This window comes from Varanus komodoensis, unplaced genomic scaffold, assembly GCF_004798865.1.
Source record: "Varanus komodoensis strain SLA01 unplaced genomic scaffold, ASM479886v1 scaffold93, whole genome shotgun sequence".
Lineage (NCBI taxonomy): Eukaryota > Metazoa > Chordata > Lepidosauria > Squamata > Varanidae > Varanus > Varanus komodoensis.
This window is the reverse complement of record NW_025336635.1, coordinates 1289445-1314993: the sequence shown is the minus strand read 5'-3', so window position 1 is coordinate 1314993 and position 25549 is coordinate 1289445. Positions and strand designations below refer to the sequence as shown.

The following is a 25549-nucleotide window of genomic DNA, read 5'->3' as shown; positions in this document are numbered from 1 at the left end:
CTGGCTGATATCAGGATTACCTTTGCACAATCACCCGATGAAGCTGATGGGCAGCGTGTTCAGCAGACAGGGAGGAAAAATCCTTTATGAAGTTAATCCTGAATGCAAGGCCATAAGACATATTTTCATGTGCAACTAACTGGGCATCCAAACCAGTGGGGTCCCAATAGGGTGGCCAGATGCAAAAGAATGCGAATCTCCTGTACTTTTAATCACTAGTTGTGTAGGAGAAAGGGATTTTGGGAGAAAAAGACGTCTGAAAGGGCCCTTCAAAGGTGTGGGAGTCCTTCAAAGGTGTGGGAGTCCTACCTCTGTCGCATCTGCTCTCCTGGGCTTCCAGTCCTTAGTGTGACCTTCATGTTTTCATTGACAACTGGCTGGAAATGCAGTCCTGGTCTATGGAGATGGTGAAAATCTTCTTACATTCACTTTACTCTCCTTTATGTGAAAAAAAGGACAACTAAAATCAAGGGCTGGAGAAACTCCCCTGTTGTTATTTATTATTTTATTTATAAACTTTCTAGACTGCTCCATATTTCACTGTGGAGGTTCCAGAAAGGTGGATAGGAAAATATAAAACTGTTCAAAGAATGGTTCATACACAGGTGCCCTGCTATGAACCATCAATTCTACCTTAAGGAAACTTGGCGAACATTTTTTCTGGATGCTTGTGGTCTGGAGCACCCAAGAAGAAAGCAAATCTGTCACTAATCTCTTTAGAAGCTTACCGCACTTGGCTAAACTGCGAATCAGGGACTCTATGTGAGGAATGTGGAGCCTTGGACTCCTCTGGATCAGTCCCAGTTTTCTTAGGGGATCCTAAGCACCTTTCCCCTTTCTTCACTCACCTGTCTTCATCCTCTGCTCTCAGGCACACAATTTCCTGATGCCTTTGAAATCAAGTTGGCTTTTAAAAATGCAGCCCAAAGGTCCTTGAAAGCAACATTATCACACTGTGAAGCTGGTCTGCTCTGGGTGCTGTGAGAAATTGGCATGCTTTTGAGGGCCCGCAGGAAGAGAGAACGATAAAGCAAGCACTGCTTTATCCTTCCCAGCCAAGAAGACCGGCCATGCACGGCAGCGGACCCTCAAGACCCCCCTCCCCAGTGAAAGTTGACAGTGCCTGCAGGGTCCGTCTAGGGTTTCCATGTTTTTCTTCTGAGATGTCCCTGAGATTTCAGAAGGCAATCAGAGATAGCTTTTTTGGTGCCTCCGCTAATGCCGGTGCTGGGATTATATTGTCAAATCCATAGCTCCTCATAGCAATGCACATGCAATTAAAGATCTTTGATAATGATGCTTAGTTGAAATGGACAGAATATATTTAGAGGGGCACATGCTTGAGAAGGTCTCTAGGAACAAGTACAAAACTATTGAACTAAGAAGGTGAATTAATATTAGACTGCCTTGTGAAATCCAGGAAAGAATTTTAATAGGGTGAGCGGGTGCTTGCCAGCTTGCCTGCCTACCTGTCCGCTTGCTCTCTCTCCCCACCCGCCGGTTCTTGTGGGGCTTTGTTTTGTTTTTTTTATATCTGCCTAGTGCATAATCTATCTAGCAGGTGAAACTTGTTCTCACTGTTGACCTCCATGGCAAGAGCTAAGCCGCTGGAGGTTTTTGTTGCCACTTGGCCTGTGGGGTGACCACTTATGAACCACTAAGGGTGGGGTGGGGCAGAACATGCAAAAAAGAGGACAGTAGTTTGCATAAAATGTGCTTATGTTGATATATAGGCCCAGAGGCAAATTGTGATTTTATGATTGCTTAAATAGAAAGCTGTACACCTCAACATCTCATTCCTGGTAAGACACTGCGGAAAGGAGTTCCCTCTGTGCTCCTGAGCCTAAGGTCCCGCGTGCAGAGCTATGGATGGGCAAGGTTCTGAGGGTCTTTGTCTTTAAACCAGAATCAGGCAGGGCAGCCTGCAGGGGATGCCCTCAGAGTGGAAAGTCCTCCAGCAGTGCCTCAAATAGAGGCCTGACCTCTGTAGAAGAGGACACTTGGCCACTTTACAGGACCCCTGCCAGGAAAAGGCCGGTCCCTGTGCCTCTCACACCACAAAGGGAGTTTGAGCTTTCATTTAATTCAGCAGTATGACAAGGTGAAAGTCAGTCCCCTAAACTTTCCATGGCATGGAGGTGCAGTGATGAGGAAAGCTTCAGCTGTTTCATTTTTCCTTGTCACACATTGGCTAAAGGGTTAGGAACTCTCTAATGGGACATTTAATTAATGCCTTCTGTTACCATGTCATAAATCTGTCAAGGGTAAAGGTGTCTCCGGTGACTCGACCGACCGCCCAACCGGATGAGAAGCAGAAGTGCAGCATGGGGTTGTCTTCTCTTCCCTTTTCTGGCCTGTCTTCTGCATATTTACAGCTTCCTTAACCTGCAGGAATGCAGTAGATAAAGCTTTTCCTGTCAGCTTCTTGCCATGGCAAGCAGGGTGGCAGGACAGGCAGAGTGAAAAGCTCTTGGGCTTGGAATCCCATGAAAGGAATAGTGTACACAATCGCATATTCTTTCAGTGTGTGTGGGGGGGAACCCTGTCTTCTAGGACACCCCTGTTTGTGAAAAGGAACTTTTGGACAAGGGAGAGGGACAGCAGGAGGTAAAAAGCCAGCAAATCCAGAAGTTCAGGGACAAGTGGGATTATTGGTCCTCCTGTAAAGTCATTTCGGCAAGTGCCCAAGCACAGTAGCTTGGTGGGGCTGGAAGCCCTCAAGATTCAGCTCCAAACAATTTGCAATTCCATCCCTGCAAGGCTGGCTTCTAGCACTGCCTCTGGTAGCAAGGGAAGATCGTCTTGCTAAACGCTTGCTGTGAAAGGCACCAAAACCAGGGCTGAAAAGGAGAGGTACACTCATGGACCGCTGCAGACAATAAATGGCTATTATGCTGGTTTAACTAGTCACATTGTTTTATCAGGTAACCAGAATTCCATTTCTAAAAACTGGTGGGGTTTTGCTGACCGTATTCTCTACTGTCTCTTTCTGTTACTCCTTAGATTCTGTCTTGGCACCATCAGGTTTTGGAGCCCCCTGGAAATGAGGGATGTTGGCAACTCCCAACTCAGTCCCCCAGCAGTTTCTTCCCAGTTGTTTTGGCTCTGCGAGCCCTTAATATTTGTAGTTTCAAATGCTGGCAATTGCTAGGCCCTTCTCTTAAGTCAGTCCTGGCAGGGCCAAACAAGCTGAATCATCATTGTGGGGAAAAGCAAGCGAGATAAGGGTGTAGCCCAGAGATAGGGCTGCTAATGTTTCAGTACACAGCAACAGCTTGATACACTGGCTTCTCAAGAAGAGATAAATGTTATCACCACCACTGAACTAGTTTGTCTGAAGGAGGAGTGGCACACTCACCTTCCTCTGATAGGATGACATCTGGTTCACCCTGGGCAAGTTTCACTCTAGATAAGTCTGCATCTAATATGACACCAATGGAGCTGAAGCTCCGCTCGAAGCCATGACTTTGCGCAGGTGGCGGCAGCTCCTGGCCTTCCAGGCTCATCAGTCCTCCCGTAGCTGCGCTAAGGGATAAGATAAGAGTTGCAAGTCAAAACATCAGCAAACCTGCAAGCAGTTGATTCCTGACCGTGTTTGCTCAGCCACTTCGCTTTGCTCTTCCTCAGGGTCTGTCCAAATTATTGTATTCTCAGTCACAACGTAGGGGTGGGAAAGCTGGACAGTGAAGAAAGCTGGCAGGAAGAAAATGGATGCTTTCGAAAAAGGGTGCTGGAGGAGTTTTGCAAATTTCCTGGACCGAGAGACAGAGGAACGAGTGGGTCCTGGAGCAAATCAAGCCAGAGCTCTCCCTACAGGCAAAAATGACAAAAACTGAGGTTGTTGTATTTTGGACACATCATGAGAAGGCAGGACTCTGGAGAAGACAGTCACACCGGGGAAAGTCAAAGGCCGGAGATGAAGGGAAGACCAAATATATATGAGATGGATTCTCTCTTAAGAAAGCCATAGCCTTGAACTTAGAAGAGCTGAGTGGAACTGCCATGGATAGGACAGTTTGGAAGGCTTTCACTCATGGGATCCACATAGATCAAAGATGGCTTGATGACACACAACATTTCCCATTCCATCCTAAAGAAACTGTGGCATAGCAAAACCAGCACTGGCGACTCCCTTTGCTGTTCAAGCCAGCCACCCGGACGAAGCAAGTGTCCCCCCACGAACAGTTCCATTTCCTAACAGGGTGCAATGCCTCCTCCTCCTTTTGACCCAGTTCTCAGCCCCTCCACCAGCATAAAAGCAATGAACAGGCACCAGTTGTGGGACCTTCAGAAGCCTGTTTCGTGGTTGCAGCTCTGTACTGGTGATGGAATTCTATGATATAGAATTTGCTGTTCCATGACCGATCTGGAGGAAAAGCCAGAGGTGCACGGGTCCACCCTTGGGAAGCAGTGGCAGGCACATCAGCCCACGGGGTTGTGCACAAGGGGCTGTGCAGTCCTAGTGCTCTTTGGTCTCGTCGTTTGCTGGGAGTGAGTGAGCCCGAGGTAACTCAAGCAGGTTGGTCAATAGCTCACCCTGCTGGGCTTTAGACAGAACTGCAGCTCGATCAGCTGCAGCATGATTTTATTTGGGTCCATTTTCCTTTCCTACAGCTGCGGAATTTTAACTTCCTCCAGAAAACGTTTGTCCTGTTGCAGCCTTCCTATTTTGAACATGCCGTTAGGATCCTTTGCGGTGGTCCTGACAATATACAGCTCTGATGCATGAGTTGAGTTCGGGTTCTCACAGGGCTCCTGGACACTCAACAGCTGCCTACCAGGCAGGATTCCAACAGGCGAGGCTTCTAGCCTGGGGGTGCACTGATGGAGGTGTGGGGAATCCATGCATTGGATTTCTACTTGCCATGCAGCTGTTGAAAGGCACGAACCCTGCACGGATGGCCATGGAGCACCTTTTGCACATGGTGGGATTCTGCCTGCTACAGTAAATCACAGAAGTGAGTACACCCCTCACATTTTGTAAATATTTTATTATATCTTTTCATGTGACAACACTGACGAAATGACACTGCTACAATGTAAAGTAGTGAGTATACAGCTCGTATAACAGTGTAAATTTGCTGTCCCCTCAAAATAACACACAGCCATTAATGTCTAAACCTCTGGCAACAAAAGTGAATACACCCCTAAGTGAAACTGTCCAAATTGGGCCCAAAGTGTCAATATTTTGTGTGGCCACCATTATTTTCCAGCAGTGCCTTAACCCTTTTGGGCATGGAGTTCCCCAGAGCTTCTCAGGTTGCCACTGGAGTCCTCTTCCACTCCTCCATGACGACATCACAGAGCTGGTGGATGTTAGAGACCTTGCACTCCTCCACCTTCCATTTCAGGATGCCCCACAGATGCTCGATAGGGTTTAGGTCTGGAGACATGCTTGGCCAGTCCATCATCTTTGCCCTCAGCTTCTTTAGCAAGGCAGTGGTCGTCTTGGGAGGTGTTTGGGGTCGTTATCATGCTGGAATACTGCCCTGCGGCCCAGTCTGCGAAGGGAGGGGATCATGCTCTGCTTCAGTATGTCACAGTACATGTTGGCATTCAAGCTTCCCTCAATGAACTGTAGCTCCCCTGTGCCGGCAGCACTCATGCAGCCCCAGACCATGACACTCCCACTGCCATGTTTGACTGTAGGCAAGACACACTTGTCTTTGTTCTCCTCACCTGGTTGTCGCCACACATGCTGGATACCATCTGAACCAAATAAGTTTATCCTGGTCTCATCAGACCACAGGTCATGGTTCCAGTAATCCATGTCCTTAGTCTGCCTGTCTTCAGCAAACTGTTTGCGGGCTTTCTTGTGCATCATCTTTAGAAGAGGCTTCCTTCTGGGATGACAGCCCTGCAGACCAATTTGATGCCGTGTGCGGCGTATGGTCTGAGCACTGACATGCTGACCCACCACCCCTTCAATCTCTGCAGGAAAGCTGGCAGCACTCATAGATCTATTTCCCAAAGTCAACCTCTGGATATGACGCTGAGCATGTGCACTCAACTTCTTTGGTCAACCATGGCGAGGCCTGTTCTGAGTGGAACCTGTCCTGTTAAACCGCTGTATGGTCTTGGCCACCGTGCTGCAGCTCAGTTTCAGGGTCTTGGCAATCTTCTAGCCTAGGCCATCTTTATGTAGAGCAACAATTCTTTTTTTCAGATCCTCAGAGTTCTTTGCCATGAGGTGCCATGCTGAACTTCCAGTGACCAGTATGAGAGAGAGCAATAATACCAAATTTAACACACCTGCTCCCCATTCACACCTGAGACCTTGTAGCACTAACGAGTCACATGACACCGGGGAGGGAAAATGGCTAATAATGCCCAATTCGGACAGTTTCACTTAGGGGTGTACTCACTTTTGTTGCCAGAGGATTAGACATTAATGGCTGTGTGTTATTTTGCGGGGACAGCAAATTTACACTGTTATACAAGCTGTATACTCACTACTTTACATTGTAGCAGTGTCATTTCTTCAGTGTTGTCACATGAAAAGATTTAATAAAATATTTACAAAATGTGAGGGGTGTACTCACTTCTGTGATATACTGTATGTACCCAGCAAAATTACATGACGCCCCCTTTGCATCTGGATTTCATAAACGTCATTTTATTTATACCCCACTATTTTCCCTCTTGCACAGAAACCCATGGCTTGCACGGGCCACCTCCTCGTCTCCATTTTGTTCTCACAACAGCCCTGTGAGGAGGAGTCTGGATCAGGGTCCTGCCTGCCTAGTCACAAGTGAGCGTCTGCCATAATAAAACCTTTGGGCAGAAACCTTTACAGTCTGACCTTGTCTGCATCTCCCTGTGTGTGTATGGAACACTTTGCGTTCCCACAGAAGTTATAGGGTCGTAGCCTCCATCTTCATCCCCTTCTGAAACCAAGACTACAAAGTTGCTGATGAACTGCACAACATTAACATGTGAGGATGCCTGTGTGGAAAGCTGTTGGTCAGGCACACCGGTGGCATTCTGCAGAGAATACATCCATTAGTTCCCTTCAGGGCAAAAAACTACCCATTCAAAGAAGGGATGGCAGTCTAGGTTTAGTCTAGACCAGAGAGGTCCGCCTGGCGCCGTCGTTATTTGTTTTTCGGCGCCAGGCGAAGACCTTTTTATTTAAGCGGCATTTTAAATGTTAATATTATTGAATTTTATCTGGCCAGGGCGGCTTATTTTATATTGTATGTTTGTATTTTATTCTAATGTTTACATTTTTAATTTATGATTATAATTATTTAATTTATTGTTGTAAGCCGCCCCGAGGCTTCGGCGAATGGGGCGGCATAAAAATGTTTTAATAAAATAAATAAATAGGTTTTGGCCTACAACTCCCATCAGCCCTAGCCAGCATAATCAACATAGTGATTGCTGGTAGGACAGAAATATGAGAAGACCGACACACTTCCTGCCAATTTAAAGGTACAGGCACCCCACCGTCCTTCACATCTCCATGTTTTCCCTGAAAATATACAAATGCTCATTCAATTACTTGCAACATTTATTATTTTTAATAATTTTTAAGCTTTTCTTAGAAAAAAGAAGTCTGTAAAAAAGGCAAAATACGTTGTATCAATGGTGCATAAAAAGAAGTTGCTGATGAGATATTTACACAATTAAGCGCATTCCATAAATTAAAAGGCTCCTGATTGTTATTTACAGGACATAATCATAAGTATTAAGTTTATAATAATAGTAATAATAATAGTAGTAGTAATAGTAATAATAATAATAATAATAATAATAATAATACTTTGTCCAAAAAAAGATCTTTTTCAAAACCCTTCAAAATAATAGTTTAAACGGCCCCTCAATCAGTCCACTTTACAAAAAGCATCTCTTGAGGTAGGTAGGTATTATTTTGTAGCTGTGTGTATAACCAGACTGTACTGTCCAAGCATAGAAAATGTACATTTGACATTCTAAGAATCTCAGTTTTCTTTTTTGTGTAAATTAGCCCTTACAGTTGCAAAAACGAAGAGCTGGAAATGTAGGAGAAATGCCCAGAGAAGCTGCAAAAGTTAGAACTGGGAACAGGGCAGGCAAGAGCGGCCAAAAGGCCAATATTAATGCAGGTGGCGGGGGGGGGGGGAGGCTCCAGTTATCATTGTCCATTTGTTTGCCAACAGATGTGCAATAGCAGAGCCAATTCTGCAAAACAGGCCGTTGTATGCAAATGTGCAATTAGTCACCCAGGGGTCAGCAACACTTTTCCCCCCTTTGAAAGCAGCAAAACTTTCTTGTTGTTGCCTTTAAAGTGCAGAATTCATAAACACAATTTCCAGTACAGGCATGCCTCAGATATATTGCACGTTCAGTTCCAGACCGCTGCAATAAAATGAATATTGCATTAAAAGTCACTAATTTTTTGGTTCCCCAGTGCAAATAAAGATTATGTTAATACCATACTGCATTCTAATGAGTACCTAGCTTAATTAAATAATATCTTATTGCTAAAAAACACTGACCACCACCTGAACCTTCAATGAGTTGTAATCTTTTTGCTGCTCGAGGGTCTTTCCCTTGTGTTGATGGAGGATGAACTGATTGGCAGAAGTTTGAAATATTGCAAAATTTGCCAAAACTTGACAGAGACACAAAGTGAGCAAATGCTGTTGGGAAAATGGCAGAGACCAACTTACTTGATATGGGGTTGCCACAAACATCAATTTGTCAAAAATGCAGCGTCTGCGGAGTGCAATCAAATGAGGTATGCCTCTCTCATCCCACCTATACCCAAGTCTGAGAAAAGAAATTGAGCGAGGAACTGAATGAGAACCTGAGGACAGGTTCTTCCCCGCTGAATCACTTTCCTCTGTAAGAGCTCAAATAACCCATTTATTATTATTATTATTATTCATTTCCCAGCTTATCCTGCTCTAACTACTAGGTACCACCTCCCTGCCAGAACTCAGGAGAATACCCTAGGGTCCTAGCCCCCATTTCCTTCCATATCCAAAGCCAGGCTTCTGGGTCTGAGTGCAGGTAAGTGCTCAGTAGTATACAATCAGAATGCTACAGTCGTTAGCACCACAGAAACAAGGTGGCCCCCCATCCCAACGCATGCGCCAGGGCAAGGCTGCCAGACAAGCTGACAGGCGTTCCCCACCGCAGGAGAACCCCCAGGAGCATGGTGGTGGCCGTCTCCATCTCAGGTAAGGTCCAAGCCCATGCGAAGAGCGGCCAGGGCAGCCTCAGGGCCCCCCCGCCCCCCCTTCATCCTCAGGCTTTGGAGGCCCGCTTGGTCAGGCGTTTCACCAGGTTCGGGTTGGGCTTCCTGGCCACCGGCGGTTTCGAGGCAATGTCAACATAGTAGAGTGTTAGAGGGTGGTAGGCCGGGACGTAGCTGACCATGCTTGGCGGGTACGGGACCCAGAGAGGAGCCGGCATGTAGAAATACTGGGCAGCCTGGGGGAAAGGAGAAGAAAGCGGTCACCAAACAGGAGTGCTCGGGGCGTGGCCGGTAGAAGCAGGTGGATCAGGCCGGGCAGAGGGGCGGGTGATGGGGTGCTGCAGTGAGATGCGGGCTCTGCAGGTGAGCACGGAGGTCTGTCGACCACCTGGGGCCAGGAGGGCACCTGCAAAGACAGCATCTTTTGCGGATCTGTCCCCCTTCGGCACTACTGGCCTTGCGCTCCCTGGTGCAGTGGGGAAGGGGCGTTTTTGCCCGGCTCAGATTGCCCGATGGGCCGGAGAACTGCCTTTTTGGTGGGGGAGGCGCGCACATGCCCCGGAGCGTTGTCCACAATACGCAACGTGGCTCACTTGCTCAAAGCACCAGATTCCCACAAGTGGGTCATCAGGAACTGTGAGTTGTGCACAATTGTTCTAAAGGGTGTCTTTAAGAATTGTACTTCCCTTATGGAAAAAGACATGCAAGGCAAGGAAAGAAGAGAACAAAGCAAGAGAGAAAAAATGTATGATTTGTGGTTAAAAGAAAAGAAATAGCTCCCATGTTCCCAGCTCTGAAAAATGTGGAAGGGAAATCTTTCTCTTTCCTCCCCTCCAGACTGGCTTCAGCTTTTGGGCCCCCTCCTTCCGGCTTCCCTTCCATCGCTCACCTGTTGCTTATTCTTTCTTCCCAGCGGAGTTTTGCTCAGCCCTGATGCTTCTGGTGGAGGTTTGGTCAGCCACTCGTCCTCCGAGGAGCACTCCGAGGGAGACTCCGAATGGTAGTCAGACGTCTCCGTCTCCGGAGTGGCTTTGCCACTGCGGCTTTCCTCGCTCTTCACCGTGAAGAAGCGGTTGTTCTCCCCAAGCCTGAGTGGAGAGTCTGGTGGTGAGCTCTTTCTTTCTTTTTTGAATTCAAAAGTCTTACTGTTTGCTACTCACTAAACAAATAATTATTCTAAAGACTTCAGACATACTGCATACAAAGTCTTATTTCTCTCTACAAAATGCTATGTATTTTAGCCCATATTAGAGTTCAGATTCTGTAGCCATTGACAAAAAAATGTTTGCTATCCCATGCTTTGTCCCATGTTTGCTAGTAAACTGTATCTTCTTTTTCCTTAAGAGATAAAGTCAGTCTATCCATTTCTGCACAGTCCAATATCTTATTCAAGATCAAATCTTCAGCTCTTCATTTCTCCAACATCGCGCATATGCGATCCTTGCCGCTGTTATTACATGCGAAGTCAAATATATAGTTTGTTTATCGAGATCATCGGGGAGAATGTCTAACAAAAATATTTCTGGTTTAAACATTACGGATCTTTGCAACATTTCCCCAAGCCATCTATGTATTTTAACCCAGTATTTTTTGCTTTATCACAGATCCACCACACCTGATAAAAGGTACCAGGTTTCTGTTTCAATTTCCAACACTTATTTGACATATTCAGAAACATCTTACGTGAGCTTGCCGTCTAGGTCTCAGGGATGCTTTCCAGAGGCAGAAATCCAACAGGCTTCCTCCACACACTCAGAGAAGGTGCTGGTTTTCTGCCCCTTTTGCAGCTGCTCAAAGGGGAGGGGGCCAGCCCTATTTTCTATTGTCTGGAGCTCAGATAGGCTTCAGTGCCACCCCTGAGCAAAGCAACGAATTCCCCAAGTCACATAAAGAAAGCTCTGAGTGCTGTTTCGGCCTCCTCTCTCTGCTGCCCGTCCCCAGGCCGTGATCCCCCAGGTTTGCCGTGGGAGACACAGAGTACAGATGGGTGGAATCAGTATGTATCTAAATTCCACGGCGCCCTCTTCTACCGCAAGCTTTGCCTAGCTCTCCAGATGTGCTGGAATCCCAAGTGCTGATGTTCACTTTCACAGCTCGGGCGGCTTGGGTGGGCTCAGGCTTCCTGGAGGAGGGCATCCCCAAGACACACCTGTCAGTTCCTCCTGCCAATCTTCTTCAGAAGCCCCCTCTGGGCTGCCCTGCCAAATGAAGCCAGGCAGGGGGCGTTTACGGAGGGGGTGGCCTGCTCACCCAGTGCTACAGTACAGTGCCTCCCAAGCCACAAGAAGCCCTTTCACTTCTCCCAGACACTTCCGTTCTTTCAGTTTCATTATTTAAATCTGCTGTTGTACAGTCCGGTTTTTCAACTGTTGTTGGTTCTTCCTTTGAATTTCCAGTGTAGTTTTAAACCTTTGTAGTTCCTTTTGCCCTGTTGTTGTATGTTACCATTTTCGATGTTGCAATTGCCTGTACAGCTTCAACTGTTGGGCAGTATAGAAATGCAGTAGCAGCAGCAATAATCCATGCTAGCTGGGCATGATGGGAGTTGCAGTCCCACAGCTGAAGGACCGCTGGACTGGGAAAGGCTCCTCTGGGAAGTAAAGGGGTCTGCCTGAGAGACAGATCCTTGTCAGGTACTGCCTAAGTTTTGGGGTTCAATCTAATTTAGATTATATAAGTTTTAGATTGCAAAACTAATGCTCAAATATTCCTCTTAAAGCAAGCGCCTAGAAAAGAGGTTATCTCCCTTTCTCTCATGTGCAGGAGAGCATCTTTTCAAAGATGATCCCTTCTGCAACACAACACGATGCAACAACCAAGGAAAGTATAATGATCAGGAATCAATTTTACTACCACGCAAATTTAATCCATTAATTAACCAGAGCAGCAACCCATACGTACATTTATTCACTCTCTCCCCCACAAGCCCTCTACTGCAGGGGTGGGCAACCATCATCCCCCAGATGATTTGGACTACAAGCCTCATCGGCCCCAGCACAGCCGATGCTCCTGGATTAGGTAGCCCAAACCATCTGGCAGGCAGCACGCCACCTACTTCTTTTGGGATCTCCCCTCACCCAAAACGCAACTCTCGGCCGAGGGGGTAAAAGGATCAGTCTGGCCTCGCACTCACCTGCAGGAGACCTCGCCAGGATCGATCCAGATGGTGATTTCCCGGGGCAAGGCAAGCTCCGAGTACTTTAAGCCACAGTCTCTGCAAGCCTTGAGGAGTGAGTCGTCCACCTGATGCCGTCTATTGATCCGGATACACCTGGAAGGGAGCAGCACGGGGCCACAGAGCCTATATTTAGAGGAAGGCAAATCCTGGGACAGCTGATAGCAGGCGAACCTCACGGAACATGTCCGCCCACCCGTCCTCCCCCGCATCTCCACAGCAACAGCACAGTGAGACAAGCTCGGCTGAGCCAGGCCCAAGGACGCCAAGTAACCTCACAAGGCCATGAGGCACACACCAAGCCCGCGCCTCCCTTCTTCCTGATTTAACTCTGAAGACAGCCCAAGCAGCTGTGAGCACAAATTCAGACTCGAGCAGCACTTCCAGTTCTGAATTTCCAGGGAAATTTGAATCCGCATCCCAAATATACACATGCAGATTCAAAAGAAGTGTACCCCAGCCTATAGCCTGCTACCCAATGAAGCTGTAAGGAGAAGCTCCCACTGTGGGTAAAGGGCCAATAAGCAGGAATGAGAAACCACCATTTCCCTGTGTCGTCTGATGCCCAAAGATTTTCTACCCCTGAACATGGATGTAGCCAAAATAACACCCATGTTGTTCCATTCTGCACAAAAGGGAGATATTCAGCAACATCAAAATTTACAAAAACAAGGAATGTTTATTCAGAAATGAACAATGAAATACGGGAAAGGGAACAGATAGTGGAGTGTGGAAAGAATGGGCTGGATATCCAAAAAGAAGCATTCCATGGTACAGCATCTTGCTGCAGGTCCCCCTGCTCAGTAAACCTAACCTTGTCAGGCAGGCAACCCAATACTCTCCAGGTATTCTGGACTGCAACTCCCATCAGCCCCAGCCAGTATGGCCAATGGGATATTGCAAAATGAAAGCTGAAGCACCTGGAGGGCACCTGCTTGCTTACCTGGATAACTTCCAATTCTATAAACCTGTACTGAAAATTATTCCCTCCACGCACTCATGGAAGCACGCCATCCACTCGATGGGCAGGATTTGCTTGGAAGTAAACATGCAGGAGTACGTCTGCATGAGTCTTGGGCAAAGGGGACACACAGCAGTGAATATGCTCCCAAACATGCCGCTTGCCAGGAACCCACGGCATGACCAGCTCCAGGCTGGGCAACCAACTGGTGTGCAAACAGCAGCCTTTCACAGCTCGCTCTGCAAACAATTGGCGCCATAAAAAGCCACTGCCCTGTTGCCTCACAGCACAGCTGACAGGCGGACGAGGCTGAGGGTGGCTGTTTGCACCGGCCTGTTTGCACATAAGTGAGGCAATCACTCTGCGGCCTTTTTAATATTCAGCCTCTGGGCTGATGGGGGCGAAGCATGGCTTAACCCATGCACGGTGAACCGAGCTACTAACTGCAGGTGGCCCACAGTTCACCCCTGTGGATCTGAACCGGGTTCAGTGGCTGGAATTGTGATGCCGTGCGTGGGCAGCGGCCTCCCAGATTTTGGTTTCCTTTTTAATGCAAACTTCAGTTGTGCAAGGTTCACAGTTCACAAAGCCCCTCACAATTCTGGAGGGGAAATTTATCCTACCTGTTTCATATATTCCTTATTTCAGCACTATAATTTTGGGGTGGGGGGAAATAATTTTGCTGCTGCTGCTGTTAGACAAGAGGAAGTCAGAAATCCTTGCTGAGCGTCTGCAAATTGCCTGAGCTGCGCCAGGTCTGCCTTCTGCTACTCCCACTCTGATCGGAAAACCAGGTGTGAGAGGCAGCAGCCTTGCGTGACGCTCACCAGGCCTGGCCACTGCCTGGAAACCCGGCCTGAAGTCCCGCCAGGACGTGAATCCTCCTGGGTGAGGCCAAAGGCCTGCCTGGTCCAGCGTTCTGTCGGCACAGAGACCGATCAGCGACAGCACCCAGCTGCAACTGGGGCACATAGGTGTTGTAACCCCCCTCTTAATCGAACATGCAGCCAGGGCATGGCTCGTCACGGGTAAAAAGCATGATCAGGGTGTCCTGTTCGGGTGAGAACAAGAACCCCAACGAATGTGCACGCTACGCAAGGCTGACAACAAAGCAGGCTACGCTCCAGCATAACTGCAGATGTTACGCCCTTGTACCCTTGCTTGCTTTAGCATGAAAAATGTGCAAATGGGGCTCAGTGGGTTTCCCCTATTGTTCGCTGTTATTCAAGCACCTGCATAGTTGTAAACGAGTATAAAAACTCTGCTTTCCTTCTGCTCGAGACCGCACTCTAATGAGTGGTGGTCTCTGCAGGTAATAAACTCCTCTCAAAAATTCCAACTGGTCTCTGGACTCATCAGTAAAACCGCGGGACACAACAATAGGCATCCTGCCCCTGATAAGAGACATCGTGTACGATCATTGCTACGAAAAGCCACTGACAGCCCAATTCTCCAGCTGCTGAGGCGCTTGGGCAGGAGGTCTTGCACCCACCCTGCCTGAGCAATCCCGTAGGCAGCTGGCTTGCCACAGCATGTACAGAGCGCTGGACTAGGGGGCCCTTTGGAAACTGACTAGGAACTAAGTCCCAGCATGTTTAAAGGAATGAACTCCCTAATATGAGTGTTTCAGATCACAGAGGTAGTTGTTTCAGCCTTCAGGGTGGGCCAGTTTTAGCTTGGCTGTTTGTTTTGTTTTTAAAGTCCCAGCATGTTACCACAATAAGAATGGGAAGAGAAAAATCCTAAGAATGATCTAAGGAAAAGTGGTCAATTTTCTCTGTGAAATCATTTTACTTCCTGCACAATCTCAAATAACAGAACACAACCCGCTTAGATTGCAGTTTTGCTCATCTGCGGGTCAATTTTCCTTGACATTGGTTCACAAGCAGGCACATGGATCAGCTGAACAAGCCACCGTTGATGCCACCTCTGCCCCCAAATAAAAGAAATGGTCTCATTGACCTCATTTACCTGTAAGCCTGCCCTTTGAGAGGGGTTTCTGGGTACCAGTGCTTGCTGAAGCGTTCACACAGGATTGCCGTCAGCTGCTCGCCAAAGCGCTCTACCTGTCTTTTGTCCAGCCTCTCATGCCGGTTCACCAGGCGGGTGATGAACCCGACTCCCGTTTCCACCTCCTCTTTCATGGTGTGTCCTGTGGGGGAAAGAGGAAACTCCATTCAGTGCTGGAGGCACCTGTCTTGCTGGGTCCCAGCAGCCCCTGCCTCTGCCCGGGACTCCAAGGGCAGGCAGGTGAAGCTGTCCCTTTGACACAAGGAAGCTCTTTGTCTCTGAAGCTGCAAGGCAAGAGGGCAAAAGCGACTCGGTCCTGTGAGTGAGACATGACTCATGAGGCGAGGGAAGAGAGATTGCAGGCTGTTACATCAGGGCTCCAAGCAAGCGGGTCACGACCACAGACTGGCCGTGCATACCCACACTAGCCAGAGAGGAGCAGGCAAGCGCTTTCTGCTGCAGGAGGAAGCCTGGAGGCCTCCTAAGCCGGCCTCCTCATCCTCGCAGGTTGGGTGGAGCTGTGCCTAGCCAGCACTGTGGCAGCATTTGCTCCAGGCTCCCGGGAGGGAAGCCTGCAACCCACCTGGTTGCTCTACCCAGGCCAGCCTTCTCCAACCCAGTGCCCTTGTGCTATCTTGGATTCCGACTCCTATCAGCCATGACTATGCTGCAGTATCAAACGGCAGGAGGGCCCCAGGTTGGGGAAAGCTGGCCTAAACCCAAATGCCACCACTGCTTGCAGGGGAAAGCAAGTCAGGTGGAGGTTGGCGAGGCTTTCCTTCCCTGCTGCGACTGCTGCCACGCTCAATGGGCACAGAGCCATGGGAGGAAGGGGCGGTGGCGCAAGAGGACCAGGTCCCCAGGGAGTCCTGAGCCTGGTGGGCCTTGGCAGCAGCCCAGTGAGGCCGACCCGCTGCACCAAGGGCCTGCAGCCCCGGGGAAGCCATGGCAGGCTCGCCCCGTACCAGCCGGCTGCTTTGCAGGAGAGCCGCATCCAGACCAACGGCTGTCAGTACGCCAATGCAGCGCTGCCTCGTATTCTGGACCAGACTGGCAGCACCCTTGCCCGGAAAAGGACTGGCCCCCAGAGACCCGACCCGGCCAGGCAACTGTCTGCAGCACGGAGGCTTCTGGTGCACAGGTGTTCACAGGGCGGGCAAGGAGCTGCGGGCAATTCAAGCCGCTGAGAGAAGCTGTTAAGCAATCCTGATCATCGCTCTGTCCTCGTGATAAGCAAACTTCCCAGCCTGTTTCAATGAGGCTCAAAGCTTGATCTGTGTGTGCGTGTGGTTTTTAAAAAAAAAAATCCATTTCTAACCGCTTTTTCCAGATCAGGACCCCAGTGCTGGCGTAGGGGACTTTTCAGATCTGGCATTGCCCTCCTCAATACACAAACAACAAGAAAGATGTCGGGTTATATATGGATGAAAAGCAATGTCTTTTCTGGCCTCAGCAAAACCCAGCAAATGAGCATTTTGGGCAGTAATCATCGAGCAATTGCCATGCCTTAGAGAAAGGGGACCAAAAATTAAATCTGGTGGTGGCGGGTGGGATATTCCTGGCGAAGGAGGATCTTAAAGGAAGGTTTTGAAGAGGCCGACTCCAGTGCCCTCTCCTCTCCTTCAAGGAGGGTGGCTCAGCAACGGAAGGGGCCCCTGTGCAGCCCCTCTGGCTCTCCCTCACGCCCTCAGAGCCTGCTGAAGCAGCAGCTACTCGCGAGCGGTGATGGGACCGGCCCCTGCTCCAGTCAGTCCGTGCAGGAGCTCATACCCAGCCCTCCCACGCTCACCTAAGCGGCTTCCTGCTAAAACCCGCAGCCGGCTCTGTGTCCTGCTCAGCACCAGCTACTTGGTGTGCACATCTTCCTAGACAAGCGCCTGCCATTTAGGATCAACGGGAAAGGGGGGCTGTTCCTCCCCATCCAGACCCCCACCACAAACATGCAAAGCACCCTAGGCACAGACAGTCGCTATTCTACGAACAAACCCCTCCAGCCGGAATCAGCTGCCGTTTTCCTGGAAGAGACTGTCTTGGCAGACGACCTGCCAGTTACGGGACAGGGAAGTGCACAACAGAGTGAGTCCTTGCGAAATACGAAGGGGAAAAACAAAGGGACAGGGCGTGTGTGCTTGTGCGTGTTGCATGCCCCTTTACATCAACGACTGTGCGCACGTTCGCTCGCCCGCCCGCCCCCAAACAATGACCTCGCACCCAAGGCAGTTGGAGCGGCAGAGAGCACCACGGCGCTGTTGCAAGAGCCCCGCTTCCCCCACTGTTTACTAGAAGGAGAGAGACAAGAATGCTGCACAGCAGGATAAAATTTGTTATTGCTGTGGCCCGTCATAACCTCCCAGCACCTTAAGAACTCTGGATTGTTCAGGTCATTTTCTATGGCTATAGATAATCGGAGAGGCGAGGCAGCCTGTCCCACTCCCATTCGGACGAAGTGCATTCAAGAGTGGGCGGGGGGACTTGGGGCCCTCCAAAGGTTCTGGGTGACAACTCTCACCATCCTTCTCTGTTGGTTAGGCTGGCTGATGGGAGTTGCACTCCAAAACCTCTGGAGGAGCACAAGTAGCGAACGCAGCAACTGGGGGACACTCAGAGCTGGAGCACGGACAGCCTTAAGTCTTCTGGAATTTGGAATAAAACTACCCAAAAACCAGGAAACGTTTCATGGCCAGTGCAGGCTGCCTGGCTCTGCCCTTTCTGTGACCCAGAGGAGAAACAGCCACACCATCTCCAGCCAGCTGTAAGGCAGTGTGGTCCAGTGGTTAAACTGGAATGCAGGAGAGCCAGGTTGTAGTCCCCACTCTGCCATGAAACTCACAGCATTGTTGCGAGGAGAAAATGAAGAGGAACACTTGGGCCTCCTGGAAAAAGGGTGGGATATAAACAGAGCAATGAACAGAGCAAAAGAGCAGCTTAACCTGCAGCACATTAAGCCACTCCAGCCTTGGAGTTACCAAGGCAATTCCCGATTTTCTAGCCTGATGGATTAAAAAAACCACAGCTTTATCTGCAAGATGGAGTCCACCTGGCCATGGCCACAGCTGGGCTTTCAGGTGCAGTGTGCAGCTCCTGAAGCTCAAGGCAGCTGGCAACTGGTGCGAAATGCCACGTATTATATTACCGGAGCTCCTGCCCCCAGCCCTGCCATGTTGCAAGATTTGCTGACTCGTGGCTCTTGTCTAGCTTCAGCATCAACCAGCTCACCTGCATCACCTCCATCTCAGGAGTCACATTGGAAAAAACAAAACAAATGACATCACAAGGAAGAAGAGCCAAAACGATTACACACAAAAGCAGCATCCTGGGAGCGCTTGGCAGTTAAGTGCCCAGAAACAGGACATTGAGCTCTGATAAACTACTTTGGAAGTAGGGCTACCTGAACAAACACAGGAGGGAAACATCAGTTCCTAGCAAGGCACACAGGCTCACAAAAACTGGAACTCAAACTGCGCTTCTCCTACACCCATGCCACAATCTGCCAAAATAAGGAAGACCCTGAAAATCCTTAGATTTCCATTCTAAATCCAGATGTAAATATATGTTGGGATCCCCTGGTAGCTAAAACGCCCACCCAAAACATGGTCAACCTCTTTCAGAATTAATTTCAGCGCCATCCATTGTCTGGAGACAGACAATGGCCGGAAGCTGTTTGCCAGGGCGCACATGCCAGTTCCTTTGGGCTTCTGTCACCTCCAGCCAAAGAGGTTTTGAAACCACAGAAAAGCTGCAGACCTGTTTACCAGCAGATACACCACAGATTGCAGACCCTCTTCAAAGCAGATCGCAGCACAATGAGAGGGGAACTAACACCAAACCAACTGTTCCTCTGATGCTGGAACAATGTGGGTCTTTTCAAATGCAAGGAACAACTTGGAAGAAAATCCATCTGACTATCACAGATCCTAAAGACTCTGAGAATAGCCCTGCGAAATCTGAACAAAGGATTCTCCATTCCAGCAGTTTCTACAGACCCAAAAAGTAAATCCAGAGGCAGGAACTGAGTACATGTTCCCCCACAAATGAAACCCAGTGCTGGAAATAATATGCAGCCACCAATAGCCTTTTCCCGATGTAAAAATCACACATTTTCCTGTATTAATCTGCTATTTGGATGGATCTGTCCTCAAAAAATTCTATGCTCATGGGCTTTTCTATCTGCTCACAAATCCAGGGAGTTTTGAAAGAAATCTTTCCCACTCCTTTTTCTTGAAAGGACCTTCTGGGCAATGGGGTATTCCCAGCTTTCTTACTTTCAGTAGCTCTGGGTTTTCCTCCTCTTCTAGTATTCTTCCTTATCTACCAGTATACTTCCTTATTCAACATCTTCATGTTAGTGTCAGAAAATTCCCAAACTACCTCCCTTGGTTGTTGGTGACTAATGGGGTAGAAGAGAAGAAATGCTACAATGGAGCGGCAAGCCTTTATTAGCTTTATATCCTGCCCTAAAGCAGCTGAACGAATTGTCCTCCTCCTGCTCTCCATCTTCTCCCCACAACAACCCTGTGAGGCAGGCGGACTGAGAGTCTGCACCTGGCCTGGGGTCACCCAGCGGGCTCCATGGCCAAGTGGGGACTAGAGCCCAGGCTGCCCGAGTCCCAGTCCCAGGCTCTTCACCAGCGGCACCACACTGGCTCTCATACCTGACCCAAGATCACCTAGTGCTGAAGATTTCAACAGGGGCCTCCCAAGTCCAACATTCTTGGATTATGCTGGGTCCTTTAAAGGGGCTGTATTTCAGGACTGCATGCCAGAGGAATGGGACAGGGTGGGGGGGGGGTTCAGACAGAAGCATAAATTTTATCCTTGCTGCAGATGTTTTGATGCATAAAACAATGCAAGCAAATTTGTTAAAACTGGCAAGCCTTTCGAAATTTACCCTTGAACAGGGAATGAAGGGAGGCCTTCTACCGTAGCTGAATCTTGTCTCCCCTCCCCACCGAGCACCATCCTATTCCAAAATGTCGCCAATGAGTGGCAGGGCCAGGAACCTTCTGGCCTGTGGAGATTCTTCTATTCTTCTCCAGGAGAGAATGTCCATTAGCAACATGACTATTATCACCATCATTCTCTGCTTTTCAGGCCAGATTCTCCTTCAAAGGGGCATATAACAATCAAGAATAACAAAATATGATCATCCCAATTGCCCTCTAGCTCTTCCAGCATTACTGTTCAGAGCATTATGATTCCATAATCCATCTATTTTGGCTGAAGACAGTAAGATCAGGAAGGGTACATTAAAAGTGTGCAAGAAAAATGAGAGGGAGGTTTCTTTCCATCCCAATAGCCTCGGCCTCTTCCAGGCAGGTAAAATTATTAGCAAGTATCCAGGGATTGTCAGAACAGCTGCCAGACACACATACCCAGAGAGAGAAACACTTTGTAATATGTAAACTGCCTTCAAGTTTCAGCTGTGACACAACCGCACTGTCCAGCCATGGTTGAGTCACTTTCTCTCTGCCTTAATTTCCTGGCTGCAAATTGCAAACAGTTTTGAATATTCTCCTGGGAGCCACTCACAGAACCAAACCTGAACAGAACTTGGGAAATGGCTACCTGCCCCACATTATGCAATGCTAAATCTGGGCTGGCCTGGGGCACACGCACAGCAGGTGCCAGACAAGCCCCTACCACACCTTGGGCAGCGCGTCTGCATGACAGAGGCTTGCAAGCAACCTCCTCTTCACCTCCCTCTCTGGGTCTGTGGCATTCACACTTCAAGCTATACCTTTAAAAGGTTTGCACACCTCCTTATCATTCATATGGTGCTTTCCATTGTTCGAAACATGAATGACTCTATAATCCTTCCAATGCTCCTGCAAGCTACTTTCCTTCAAGGTGCAGACTGGGAGAAAGAGCCCAAGAATGGTTGGCCACCAAGGGAAGGTGCAAGAGGGCCCTCTTGCTGGATCACTGCTTTGCACCAGCTCTGCAGGCCACTTCTGAGAGAGACAAACAGTCACGCCTGGCTGGGTTTCTATACAAGCAAAAGCTTACACTTACACACAGCAAGGACAGGCCAAGTGGTCGCTGTTGATCTTCTAATAAACAGCAACACCAAACTAAAAAGCCAGTTGTGCCACAAGACTAAAAACAGCATTTAAAGTCAACAAGAACAGAGATTTTACTAACCACCTAAAGCACTCTTTCTGGACTGCCATTCTAATCTGTTTGACTACAACACTCACTGCCACATTCCAGCACTCCATGTGTGCCCTGCTGGCTGGGGATGATGGAAGCGTATTCCAACATACCCGAAGGGCCCCCAGCTAGGGAAAGCTGCTCCAAAGATGGCCGGAGAGGGACCTCAGCAGACCTCAGTGCAGCAGGGATTCCATGGTCTGGATGGCATCACCAAAAAGGCCCTTCCTCCTACGTCCAAGCTGCCAAGCTCCAACCAGGCACTATGGAGCATGTTCCCAAGTGCCTCGCGCCGGGCAGGGGCTGGATAAATCCCAAAGCAATGTGTGGGCCACCCACCCAATCCACGAAATCCTGCAGTGGGTTAAGTAATGCTAGAGCATGGCCTGCAGGACTGCCATTCTGCAGCGAGACACGGAAAAGGCGGCATCACCCTGAAACGCTTTCCCCATTAGTTCTTCCCAGCTTGCGAACCTCACGATAACAGCAGGTTTTCATGCTGGCCAAGACCAGAACATGTAACATGTGGAAATGCCCTGCCGTGGGGACTGAAGCGAGTGCCTTCCAGATGGGTTGGGTGGCTGGAGATGCTGGGGGTTGTGGCCCAACGTGTCTGGAAGGCGCTCACCTGGGGAAGGCTGCAGTCACTTGCGCGGTCGCTGGCCCTGTGCAACTGCCTGTTGTGTCCGACAGACCTGAACATGAAAGGTGGGGCCGGTTGGTGGAACACAATGACAGGAGGCGGCTGGCACAATGACAGGGAGTGGCTACATGCAGCAAGGAACGCTTTGATATGCAACAAGGGGCTTGCAAAAGCAAATTCAACTGCAAAACTTGAGCTTCTGTACTTCACGCTTGCTTAAGCCGCTTGATATGAAACGTACTTTTCCACTTTCCCACTGGCGCACAAAGTAACGGTTGGCGCCAAGTATATCCGGGTAGAAAATGTATAAGAACTGTACCATCCCAATACCAGGGACCGCACTCCTCTCAGAGTGTTGGTCCCTGCGCAGGTATAATAAAGGACCCTTCAACTCTCCATACTTCTTGTCCAGTGGCCTCATTCGATCGCGCTACAACACTGCCCCGTTCTCTCCGGAGTGAATGGCAGGATCCTCTGCCCGCCCCCACCCCCCTGCACTCGCCACCCTCATTCTTCAAAGAGAACCGCAAGGCAACCAGGCACCCGCTCGCTGCATAGCTCCGTTAGCTGCCCCTCTCTAGAGTAAGTGCATCCAGCCCTAATTTATGTCGGGACCGCCATGCTCTGAGAGAGAACACCGCATTTTTCTTTGCACACACCATTTCCCCCTAAAATTCCTCTCCCAAGAAAAAGTCTGCACTGACACCCATGAAGAATCTGTTTCCCTCTTTTTGTTAGCCCTTCCCCAGAGGTTACAGGAGGGGACAATTGGCGGCGGCGGGGGGGGGGGATTTAACCTTCCTCTCCCAACAGTGATGCCAGCCCTAGCCCTAAGGTAGCCCTGAGCCACGCACGCGCGGCTGCGAGGAATATGCCCCCCGGCTCTATGGGCTGCCCTCCCAATCAGTGGGGCAAAGCAAGGTAGGGCGACAGCCCAGGGCTGAGGGTGCAGCGGAGCCCCGAGCTCGCTGCCCAGATGCCTCTGACACCAGGCCTAGTGCAGCCCCGACGGACCCCCTTTCCGGGAGCCACTGCAGCCCCCCCAGCGCGGAGGTGGCTGGGGTTCGAAACTCGCCGGCCCCCCCCCAGAACTCGGGGCGCTGCCCCCGAGCCGGGCCTGCTCTTGCGGTGGCCTAACCAGCCCAGCCCGCACTCGGCCGTGACCCAACGGCCCGGCCAGAAGCACGTGCGGGAAGCGGCTATTTGTTTAATAGTAAAGTTCCTCGTAGAGGGAGGCGGCGCCGCCGAAGCATCACCCCACACACCACCTGGTTGCAAAACGGCGAGTTGAGGGACAGTTTCATCAGCTTGCGGGAAGGCAGCGGGAGGGAAGCGTCAGCGAAGGAAGTGGAAACAAGTTAGGCTGACGATGCCGCGGGGGCCGATTATGGCATGGGGAGGCGGCGTACACAAGGACGCACGAGGAGCACCGGAGCGGCGCTGCGCCGCGTCGGCCCGGCTGTCCTGTGAACACAGGCGCACGGACCTTGCGACTTCCAGAAAGCGAGCGCGTTTCACCGCAAAGGCTGCGAGAGCGCGCCCGCTAACCGGGGGGTGAATCCGGCTGAACTCGGCGGGTCTTCCTTCTGAGCAGCACGAAACGGGATCGGCCATGAGCTGCTAGTCCAATTTGGACGGCGCCGCGGGACTCTTCGCCCTCGCTCGCCCCCTCCAAGCCTGGGTGATGGATAGGAACTGGGGCTCGGAAAACTTGGGCAGCGGGGACGAACGAAGGGGGAAGGGGGAGGCGGGCAGGCGCGCCTCCGAGGGCTCAAAGCGGGCGGAGAGGCAGGTGCGGACGCGATGCCCGGAGAGCGCGTGGCGAGCGCAGGAGGGCGATGAAGCAGGAGAGGAGTGGCTCTGGGGACGGGCAGCGCGGCGAGAGGGAAGCTGGGGGGAGAAGCCCAAGAGCAGGCAGGTGTGCGGAGATCCACACGGCGATCCATTCTCTCCATCCCCAGGAAAGAAAAGCGCGGGGAGGAGAAAGACCCGGAGAAAATCCGAATAAGGGAGCATGGCTACACGACCTCCCCCGCGGCTGCCCTCCCTGCCCGGCCCCTAACACGGCAGCAGGAGAAGAAAGTCCCATAGAGGCACCTGAGTGAACCGACGGGTGAACCGGCTTGCCTGAACTGCGATGCGGAGGAGCGCAAGGAAGAGACGAACGCCGCCTCTGAAACTCTAAACCGGGGAGGAAGTTTCCTTCCCGCCCCCAGCGGCCTCCACCCCACCCCACCCCACCCCGTGCCCCTGCCATGGCTCGCCTGTACCTTCACGGATGCGGGCCGGGCCGCGCTCGCTCGCTCGCTCGCCCGCCACGCGGCTCCCGAGGCGCTCTCCGCGGCGTGCGCGCGTCCCTCCTCGTCGCCTCTGACTCACCGGGGCGGGCCAAGCCGCGGGGGAAAGAGGCTGACTCCGTCCCGCCCCCGCCGCCACGTCACCGACCATAAAAGGAGATCCTGGCGCCCGTGGGAACTTCCAGGTGGGCGGGGCGGGGCGGGGCGGGGCGAGGCGAGGCGCCGCGCCCAGGGGGCATCGGCAGGGGGCGCTGCCGGCGAGGCGCGGGCCATCGCTGGAAGCCGGTGGTGCGCGCTACGTGGGCCAAGGACGCGGTGCAGGGAAAGTCCCGTCTAGTTCAGTGACATTTGCATGCAGATAAGGCTGGAGATCTGCATATCCCGAAAAGCAGTTGCGGCTTTTTTCATTTTCCAGGTTTACTTTAGGGTGGGCGCGTCTGGGTCTTCAGAACCCGCCAGACCACATGCTAATATTCTATCTGATTTGAAAGCTCCAACGGCATGCTAAGCGCTGGACTTGCCCTAGCAGAAGAAACCAGGGAGGAATGGGCTGGGTTTAGGAGAGGATTCTGTAGGTTAGCAGAGGATAATAAAGTTGTATGTGAGATTGTTCAGGGTTCTTAAGGAAAAGCAAAGAAAAAGTTCTGGGCGATTCATGGAGGCACTGAAACAGTTTTAAATACACACACCGGTATATCGGATGAGGCTTGGCTGCCTAAACTATGCCTGAGAAAGAACGCTCCAGTGAACGATGGGGTCTGATAAATAAGATTATCAGAAAGAAAAAAAAGGGAAGTATATTTCTAACCTTTGGCAAAAGAAAGATTTTAGGGATCTTGAAGAGTCGGTGCAGGAGATTGACTGAGGCTTGTTAGGTGTGATTTAAAGCAGGGGCAGAAAGTAGATCTCCAGATATTTAGGGACCTCAGCTCCCAGCATGCCTGGCCATTGGCTACACTGGCAGGGAACCGAGGTCCAAAACATCGGATCTACCTGCCTTTGGCCCATCACCGACTCATTCATCTTTTAATTGGACTGGTACCATGCCTTCCTACTGAAAAGGCACTCTTCTAGTAGCGAGTTAATGCTATCAGCAATTCCTTTGAAGTGGCTTCAGGCAAGGAACTAT

The 25549-nt window shown here is 50.3% G+C and overlaps 1 protein-coding gene across 5 annotated transcripts; it reads right to left on the bottom strand.

The window, feature by feature from the left end:
• Positions 1–309: 309 nt before the first annotated feature.
• Positions 310–24495, bottom strand: LOC123017474 (protein BTG3-like). 5 transcript variants are annotated; one of them, XR_006413608.1, is made up of 6 exons: positions 15292–17290; positions 12318–12455; positions 10074–10272; positions 3359–3525; positions 2244–2385; positions 310–438 (listed from the first exon to the last, which is right to left on the bottom strand). XR_006413608.1 is itself a non-coding variant. In XM_044418845.1 (5 exons), exons 1-4 carry the CDS (start codon positions 15495–15497, stop codon positions 3406–3408), a joined length of 663 nt encoding a protein of 220 aa, XP_044274780.1. In that variant the 5' UTR covers positions 15498–17290; the 3' UTR covers positions 310–438; positions 3359–3405. The 5 variants fall into 5 exon arrangements, 3 of the variants coding, with proteins under 3 accessions (XP_044274780.1, XP_044274779.1, XP_044274778.1); XR_006413609.1 differs by having other exon boundaries at positions 2244–3520; positions 15292–17288; XM_044418845.1 differs by lacking the exon at positions 2244–2385.
• Positions 24496–25549: the final 1054 nt, after the last annotated feature.